Raw genomic sequence first — 9,829 nt, forward strand, 5'->3', positions numbered from 1 at the left:
TACTCAATTTCCTGGTGGATTCCGTCTTAATTTTCTGTATCCTTTATTTTTCACAAGAGACACTAGTATGCTATCATAACCCTTGTCATCATGGTGGTACTTGCGTGGAGAATCCACTAGCACCTTGTGTCTGCCCAAATGGATATATCGGCCCTCACTGTGAAGGTAACATCTTAGACCAAATCTAGCTTTGAAGCAACACCAAACCCCCCAAGGTAAATAAAATCTTGTGTCCAATTCATTTGTGTCTCTTTACAGGTACATACGCCTATAAAGTAGCCAGGTACAGTTGAATTTCGATTATCCGGACTCGTTGGGACTTCAGTAAATACAGTGTAGTCCAGATAATCGTAAAATATGAATCAAGTTAATGAGACAATAATGAGACGGGTTGCGACGGTATGCGCAAGCTATATTGGTTAAATGCTTGAATATATAGAGAATACTTCATGGAAAGTGTAGGCGTACGGTATTTACGCACGAGTTGTTGACGTATCAGAAATCGAACGAGTGAGCACAGAGAACGAGTAAGATTTCTGATACAAAAACAACGAGTGCAAAATGACAACGAAAACGAAGTCTCAGCGTTTTAGTAAAAACGTTTGTTAAAAGCATAAATGACGGTAAGGATATGAGGGAATCCAATAACTATAAGTAATCTTAACTGTTTGTTCTCAATGCACAATTGAAAATGAGTGAATCTAAGTAAAATGGCCGGTTTCAATATAAGCTTAACTTTAGCTTAAATGAAAGGCAAAGTAGCTCCGATAAAAAGCACAACAAAAGCTTACGTTTCGTTCCGTTTTTCCCTTTCGCTGTTGTTTCGCCGGCTCTCTACCGTTAGCTACCGTTTTCTTTATCGACAGTGAAACAAACGAAACTATTCCACTCCATTTCCGAAATGTTTTACACTTTTTTAGCGAGAAAAACGCTTTGAATGAGTAAAACTTTTCTCGTTGAATGTGTAAGAAGCGGCGCTGCAAGCTGCAATAAAAGGTAGGAATTTTGGCGCTTCTGATTGGACGTATCATTTCTTTTACGTGTGAAAATCATCGTTTGCTGCTCTGATTGGCTAGAGCTAATTTGCGTACGAAAATTTACGACATAGCTTTTTGGTGAGTATTTTTCAGTATGTATATGATAAATACTGTTATAAAATAACTAAGATAGTATGCGCGTTCTGATTGGTTAAAAACATATGGTTTATTGTGCCGGTAAACTCATAGAAACTTGAAGTTATTTTATCCCATCGGCTCGTGATTTACAAGCTTTTCTCGTGTTCTCCCAACATGGTTTATCACGCCGGTAAACCCATGGAAAGTGTGGTCTATTGCTTAATGAAACCAAACGCTAAATGAAGTACGCGCAAGTCCTGTGCGATATATAACAAGGGTAGAAACAGGAACAAATATGAATTTCGGTCAAAGAAAACTTGCCGGCTCGAGAAATATCATCCTCAATACATGTGGAGAAACATTTAACGCGGTCAGTAAGGCGCACTGGCACAGAGACAACCTCATCTCACGTAGAAATCAAAATCATTTGGGTGCGAATACAAATGGACTATCATTTTTACTAAAACAATTTTTAAAATGACAGCATTGAAGCAAAGAAACCGTTCGTTTTTGTTGAATTTACAAAGGTGCTAGGTTTAATAAAGAAACGCAGCAAAAATATTTCTACAGTTCAAGATATGTATTAACCGTAGGAAATGCCCTATACCCGGGACACTTAAATTTCTCAAGCATGTTAAGGCATGGCGCAAGTTTTGGTCTCGATCCCCCACGAAGATAAAGCTGTTTTTCTTCTACGGCCATGCATTTTAATTCTAAAAGTTGCAAAAACTTTCGAGATAACTTTCTTTGAAGGCGTTGAATTAATTAGGGTTGAAGTGATGTAGTCACGTGAAACGTGACGTCATAATGATATTCAAAAAGAAATTCAAATAGGGTAGGAATGGTTGATTACAACTAAGCTTGAACCATGTGTAAATGTTTGTTTTACCGTACGAATTTTTCCGTGGCCGGAACGGAGAGAATTTTAAATTTCTTAAAAAGATATTAACAGGTGAAAAGTGTCACGTGTCCTATTTTGCTTAATTACTAATTATATGTAAAAAAGAGTCAACCATTCCGGCCAGATTCAAGCGAGAAATGATGATACAATAACAAAAATACTGTATTTAATATATACTGTGTGGCATCTCGCCACCCTATTTTTAGTTTTCTTTTCTTTCCTGGACTCGACCATAAGTGGTCACGTGACTCAGATATCTGATTTCGTACGTTATAGGAAAATTAAGGTTACCGATTTTCCCGAGGTTGCCAAATTTTGGAAGGTTCCGATAAATTTTAACAAAGTTATGATCATTATAAGATTTTATGCAAATGAGCCCCAGGCCATGCCTTAACATGCGTGACAAGTTACATGACGTCACAGTAAGATTTCATTATATCACTAATGATGGCCTGCTTTGCTTTAGATCACGTGTGTCACCCGAACCCGTGCGTCAACGGAGGGAGCTGTCAGGTTGAAAGCAACACTGGGCACCAACGATGGACTTTCAAATGCGAATGTCCACGAGGGTTTATTGGAAAACTGTGCCACAGTATGTAACAAATCATGGGTATCAAGCATTTCTTAGGATTTTAGAATTCGGTCTTCCCCTCTATTTTCAGAAACGCTTGATCGCCGATAAGTACCAAACTGATTCTACAAGAAGACCTTAACGTTAACATCGATGATTGAACTTTTTCAGTTTTGATGAATATTCCCCGTGAGGTTTTGTTAGATAGTGTCATTTGTTATAACAGACATTATTATTGCAGGCAGTATCAGCAAGATTGAACTACCAGGATACACTCATTCTTTTCCGGAAGGTTATCTACTAGCACTAAAGAGATAGGCTATTTATCGGGGTACATGTACAGTAGGTCGAGAGAATCTATTCTGTGGTGACGAGGATGCGAAGACAGGCATGCATGTTCATAAGAAGCTAAAATATTCTCATATTTCTATTCGCAGTTCCGCATCCATGTTTAGACTTTGTTTGTTTAAATGGTGGAACCTGCTTTGACGGACAAACTACACAAGATGTAGCTACAGACTTAGAACTGCCTTCTCGACCCTTGAGGAATGCTGTCTGCCACTGTTTGCCTGGCTTTACAGGGGAAAGATGCCAAAGTATGTAAACTGCATCTGGAATGTCTTGCTTGCATTGGAATCGTTCCTGAAATTGGGATAAGATGTATCACTGAATAGGGCAGAAAATTTCCACTAAAAGTTATGAATTAATAACGACAGGAGCCGATTGGAGGCTACCAATGGTAAAACAACTGCAAAGAGGAAGTATATCGGTAAAATTTGATGGGTTGAAGAAGAGAGAAAGCATTAACAATCGAATTGATGGCTTTCCTGAGGTGCAAAGGTATTTGAGATGGCCGCTTACAACAGTTTGTAACAGTACTGCATTGACGTAGAATCTTTGTTTTGTAATGGTAGTCCCTTTGAGTGGTGGTACTTTACGAGAGGTTGTCGCACACAGAAGCCTGTGTTCAGCCTCCCCCTTACCTATAGTTTGATGGGGGAGGTGGCTGTATACATGCTAGAGGCATAAGGTCGTATTGTCCGCATGTAACCTGCGATCAGGTCTAGTTTTAGAGATAAAGGGAGGGTATGATCGAAGGCTAATCCACATGTTAGTGTAATAAATGTAGAATAATTTTTGATTATTTGGTTTCTTTCGCTTTTTTAGCCAAAATATGTGACATGTGCCACGTAAACGCTACCTGCATCAATAACCGTTGTGTATGCAACGCCGGCTTCACTGGAAATGGATTTCAATGTGATGGTAAGCAGAGTATTATACAGAGTGTGAAGAGTACATTTTTTCAAGGTAACACGGTAGACTCAAAGCATGGCCCACTGCTTTGAAGGCAAATTAGCCATACTAGACAAAAGGAATTTCTTAGAATTTCGAAATTTTGTTTCTGTTACCGTAAGGTGAAGGTGTCGTCTTCTCACGAATTTTAATATGCTAAGGTCAAAAAGTAACTGAAGTAATGAGTAACAGTTGGCAAGACTTAATTGTGCACCCATATTCTTGCTACTGATTGATTTACTACCTCCCCTTTATCAAACAGCTGATTAACTAATTTCCTATATATTATGTCTTCTGTGTTGACTCATTTCAGTAATCGACGACCCGTGTAAGCCAAATCCTTGTCAGGATCTGGGAGTTTGTACTTTGGGACCTGACAGGGATTATACATGTGAATGTAAAAAGGGATATTGTGGACCACACTGTGAATGTGAGTTAAAAATATATTTTTAAATGTATTTCATATGTTCGTTTTATACATTGTCAACTAATCGTATTGATCGGTTAATTGGATAACTGAGTCCTTTAGTTTTATTTTTGGGAGAAAGTTGTGCCACAACTTTTCTCACGTTCAATGATAGCGCACAACAATGTCGCTGGGTGGTAAATGCACTGATGATTTCACAAATGGAAATTCACCTTGGAGGGAAAATTAGGACAGTTGTATTACATTTTATGAAATCTTTAACTACAGAATCGTAAGTTTTTTCCATATAAAGTTCACATAATTACTTCTCTTTTCTCTTTGTTTGTCAACGTGGCATTTTTTAACAGCATTATGCAATCCTTGTGTGAGCAATCCCTGCCAAAACAATGGAACATGCACATCACATGGCAATTCCTATGTTTGCACGTGTTCACCAGGTTTCACGGGAGTTAACTGTGAGCGTAAGTACACCAGCATCCTTGTGCTGTGCCCATAAAACTTTTTTTACTTTTTTTTAGATTTTATGGGCCGTTACGTGTTTAAGATGTTCTCATCGTACCAGCTAGACAAATTTATACAAATTTATAGCAGTTTGAGGCTACATTTACACTATACTGGATATCTTTAAAAAAAAAATACTCCTACCTAACTATGAACACCTGTTCACAAAGCACCGAAGAGTGTCACAGAAACTTATTCAATATGTGTTGATATAATTTCAAGACCAGCACGGCGCAACAGGAATTCTTCGCTTCTTTTACAGAGACCTCTCCGAAATCACCCTTCTTATCTGTGAACAGAAGTCTTTACGAGATGGCTTTTGTCCCGGAGCAAGAGTATCCATGGATGGACATTTTTTAGCCTCATAAATTATTGGAGAACTGAAAGTGGATAGCTACTTATATAATGTTTTTCATTATTCCTATTTTTTTGGTTTTTCAACAGTAGTTTTAATTTGGGTAATTCAACCAGTAAAGTTTTGAAAAGCTCAGAAATAAAATTATTGATTTTCACACAGTTTGTATCAGTTACTTAATTTTGAGTGTAAACATGACTAATTATTGTTCTTTCAGTTCATTTAGCAAATCCGTGTGATTCACAGCCTTGTTTGAATGGAGGAACGTGTGAGAATGATTTAGCCAAGAATGATTACCGCTGTTCCTGCAAAGGAAAATTCACGGGAAAAAATTGTCAAGGTATTTGACTTATTACAGTCTTTATGGTGTATATATAAGCTTGCCTTTCTTAAAAAAAAAAACTTCAATTAATCACTTCACCAATAGTAGTTTTGTCTGGACCGGTTAGTCTGTTTTTTGGGGCAGGAATCTTATTATTGACAGCAGGAACACATTAGTCCGATAACGTCATAGCCTTTCTCTTGATTTCACAAATTAAATGCGGGGGAATGAAATAAGGGTTCAGTCATGTTTAGGTTGGTTTGATGGTCGGGCAGGCTTCCAGATCTATGATGCCAAAGTTTATTTAAAGTTGTGAGCGCTTGTCCTTACTTGGTCATCGTGTCAGTTGTGGTAAATTCACTGAATCGTAACGTCATTACACATGTAATGTTCTCCAGCTGCCGTTCTCGCAGTTTCGTTGTCCATTGCAGACAACGAATTGTTCCAGTCCTGGTTCACTGATTCTTTGCGCCAAAATCGGGGATATTAATTTTGGCGAGGGCAAACTATTGTAGCTCATTCTAGTGACTTAACGTAATTTGTACTTAAATTATGAGTTACAATAGATTGGAGATGAAAAACGTCACTGTTTAGAAATAAAAGGCATATTGATGTAAATGTTGTTTTAGAGTGCAGCTGTCTTCAAGCTACTGCTCCTACCGGAGAACCTTTGGTTGCAAAATGTGACCTCGAAGGAGAATGTTACTGTCAACCTTTTCAAGGTCGACGACATCCCATCTACACGGCAGATAAAGGTTGTCAGCTTTCAGGTAAGATTTGTAAGCTTCTAGTCATTCGACAACGATCCACTACATGGCAATCCTTTTTTATCAAACCGTTCAAATTGTATTTTAATGAACTTTATGAAAATTCGCTTGATCTAGCTCATGACGTCAAGACCTGCTATATCGAGAAACTGTAGAACAGGTTTGGTGCCCTACGTAAACCAAAGGACTCTACACTATACGCTGAGGCGAGCGAATACAGTCAGCTCTTTCTTAGACGGGTTTTTGTAATAATGAGGGCATCCAGATCGAGTTATTCTTTTCTTCATGTTGTTCTAAAGAACGGATGAATAAACTGCAATATCAGAAGCAAGATATGTTTGTCAAGAGAGATTTGACTCTATCGTGAAATCAACTGAAGTAGTAATACCATGCAGGTATTAATAATGGCAACCTAAGAATCTAACCATAATAACCAATATTGACTTAAGTATGCACCAGGCTTTCAAATAGCGACTTTAATTTTAAATTTAATGTTACTGCATGCTATATAACCACACCACCCTCAAGTGCAACGCACTACACTAAAATTTCCCCCATATCAGCTCCACTTTATTTCTTATGCTCTTAAAGAAAATCGCGGGAAATGTTAGTAAGAACAATTTTAGGCCAGGTTAGATATCATTAATACATAAAAAATATTTATATTCAACTCTATTAACTTCATAATTTCACTAGAGACCTAGCGACATCTTCCTCAAATGACGTCAAATACCATTTACGCGACTAGATGTCCGGAAAAAAACGCACGAAGGTCAAGACCATGGCTCTCATAGGAGTTTGGGCCTGATTTTAATGCCCTCCCTTATAATCTGCTTCTTCGAACTCTCGGGTTTCTCTTGCCTTGCCAGATTCTTTTGTTTATGATTGCGTTTTGATTTAACGAGCTGTTTAAACCTTATAACCAAACATGTTAAATTTATGTCTAAATCCAGACTGAACATTGTTCCTCCAACTTTTGAGGTACGAGGATCGGAGCTGCGAATCGCTATAAAATTTACTTTTCTATGTTTTAACAATTAAGATAATAAATTAACATTGTTTCCTTTTTGTTTAAGGTAAAGATCTCTGCGAGCCTGTAAATCCTTGCAAAAATAATGGTTCATGTTTACCACAGAACGGTGGCTTATCTTTTGTGTGTATTTGTCCAGACAAATATTACGGGAAAACGTGTGAATGTAAGTCATTGTTAGATACACTAAACCATAACAATACAAAGAAACGTACACTTAACACTTCAATCGACCTTCAATTTCGAATTTTGTTTTACAGTGTTGTTTAACATCGTCAAAGTGAATTCAAAGATTCAAGACAATTCTCCAGCCTGATATTGTTAATGAAAAACCATACCCGGCAAACTTCAGTAAAACCACCCTTTACATATTATTTTGCAGTCTTCTTTTTTAAAGATTATTGTCTCAGTCAGACGATTAATCTTTAAAGGGTAGCTCAATATGTTCATATTTTTTTGTTGTTGTTGAAAATTTTAGGCACCGAATGTTTGTGCAACAATCCATGTTTAAACAACGGAGTCTGCGTGGATATTTCCACCCACCTTGTTAAATGCACTTGTCCTAGTGGTTTCACTGGGAACTTTTGCGAAGGTCAGTAAAATCGGTTTACTCTATAAATCATATGCTGACGACCACAATATTTTTTGTATGAAGTACAGCTAAGTCTGTGTAATAATCTCTATCAAGCTCTGATATATGGCCACAGTTATTGCTTCAGTGATGACATGTGTTTCACTGTGGACTGGCAAAGCCTTTACTTTCCATATTGACTTGCAAATGCATTTTCTCGCCCTGCCAAAAGCTGTCATTCCTACTGTTGGTCCAGGAGCATGTCACTCCAATCCCTGTGTGAATAAAGGAACTTGTGTTGATAGAGCGTTTGCGTCTTATGACTGCATCTGCACCCCACAATTTACCGGACCTCGTTGTGAAGGTAAATACAATCACGGCAAACGTAACTGCCTTTATTGCTATGTTCATCTGCTATTTGTTTCATGATTATATACAAAAATAATCTTTATTCAGGTAAAAGGATCGATTAACATAAATAGAAATGCCTTTAAATCTGCCTCCAATTGCAATATCTTATTCACCTTCCATCGTAACTCATCGCTTTAGCATCAAAACTATTCTTTATCTTTAACTATCTAGTTTAGGATTTTCCAACGGCGGAATATTTGTTTTGTTACACAAAAATCAATTCAGCATTGCCCACATATATTTTGCGTCAACGACTCAATTCTTCCCGGAGATTACGAGCCACTTGTATTGTACATTAAACTTGTCTCCTCTCATTCCCTTCAGTTGATAAATGTGCAGACTGTGACATCAATGCGGACTGTGTAAATGGAAAATGCCGATGCAAGATAGGTTATGTTGGAACAGGATACGCATGCGTTAAAGGTAATCTAACTGCTACGAACTGAAGATGATGGACAAGAGAGTTCATCGTGCAGGCGGGACATGTATCAGTACAAACTCTCTTATAGGCTAAGGCCTAACTTTTAACTTTTCATACGAAGAACTAAACTGGGTGGGTTACGTTCATGAGAAGTTCGATTTCTGTATCAGTTAAGTTTGTCTCAATGAGTTTGGGTTGACCAACACGTTCTATCCATCTGCTTCAGTTGGTAATGTTGTATGATTGATTTGATACTGAAGTAGTTCGACGTATGATCCAACAGACATTTAGATCTACCCAAATTACAATTTGGTTCGTCTCATGAAAAGTTTGAAGTTTAATTTTGGTTTTATAGTGAGCAGTTATAAGTTATCTTTACTTAATTCGTTCACTGCTATCTTTAGTCATATTTCTTCTTGACATGTCCCATGAAATTAAACCTCATTGAGGGACTATTGGGTATAGCGCCATGAATGTTCCACTGTTGATTCGGACCTTCGTATGTAAGGTTTTTTTGTGCACGTGTGCTGGCAACCCCAACAAAGACTGGCAGCCCTTTCTACGCCCCTGCTATGCGTATCTCTAGCGTTTATTACCTGGGCTTTGTTGCTGTTACGCATCTCTGTGGCATTTCTATGCTGCATGACCTTCGTGTTTCAGTCCAGGTTTGCACCCCCGGACAGTTGATCCAAAATTGATGCACCAGTGTTCATGGCGTGCCTCAAAAACTCCAGGAAAGGCTGTGTGATGCTATACAAAGGTGGTCTTACATTAGGAAAAATAGAAACTCTGAAACTAACATTGCTAGTTTGCCGTCCATTCCTTGGGCGTTCAATTTTGAGGGAGAAAAAGCTAACAAGGCAAGCAACAACACTTTGAATAACCGTGGACTTTTAATTTCAGATGAAAAAGAGAAAGAATGCGAGGAGGTTGTGTGTCCCATTGCTCAACACTGCGTCCGAGGTGTTTGTGTATGTCTACCAGGAAACTTTTGTTAACTGGGTAAAACTATCCTGTCTTGGGCAGTTATTTGTTATCATTTTGAGTAACGTTTCGTTTAACCTAAAGGCGTCCTAAAACGTTCTGTCGAACGTAAAATGAAAGAGAGTTGAGCCTGACGGATAAGTTATAGCATTAATTGCAA

General features: G+C 38.0%; 1 protein-coding gene across 1 annotated transcript in view; it reads left to right on the forward strand.

The window, feature by feature from the left end:
* Positions 1–47: 47 nt before the first annotated feature.
* LOC140945591 (cubilin homolog) overlaps positions 48–9,829 on the forward strand; it is a gene marked incomplete at its 5' end in the record, with an annotated part of 9,902 nt that continues 120 nt past the window's right edge. Inside the window, 13 exons of the mRNA XM_073394603.1 lie at positions 48–165; positions 2,483–2,608; positions 3,025–3,183; positions 3,755–3,850; positions 4,194–4,310; positions 4,655–4,768; positions 5,381–5,503; positions 6,115–6,255; positions 7,329–7,448; positions 7,761–7,874; positions 8,086–8,217; positions 8,589–8,687; positions 9,589–9,829. The exon at positions 9,589–9,829 is cut by the window's right edge and continues 120 nt beyond it. Coding sequence (XP_073250704.1) covers positions 48–165; positions 2,483–2,608; positions 3,025–3,183; positions 3,755–3,850; positions 4,194–4,310; positions 4,655–4,768; positions 5,381–5,503; positions 6,115–6,255; positions 7,329–7,448; positions 7,761–7,874; positions 8,086–8,217; positions 8,589–8,687; positions 9,589–9,683 — 1,554 coding nt within the window. The remainder of the gene's footprint in view (positions 166–2,482; positions 2,609–3,024; positions 3,184–3,754; positions 3,851–4,193; positions 4,311–4,654; positions 4,769–5,380; positions 5,504–6,114; positions 6,256–7,328; positions 7,449–7,760; positions 7,875–8,085; positions 8,218–8,588; positions 8,688–9,588) is intronic.

The sequence above is a fragment of the Porites lutea genome, chromosome 8, assembly GCF_958299795.1.
Source record: "Porites lutea chromosome 8, jaPorLute2.1, whole genome shotgun sequence".
Lineage (NCBI taxonomy): Eukaryota > Metazoa > Cnidaria > Anthozoa > Scleractinia > Poritidae > Porites > Porites lutea.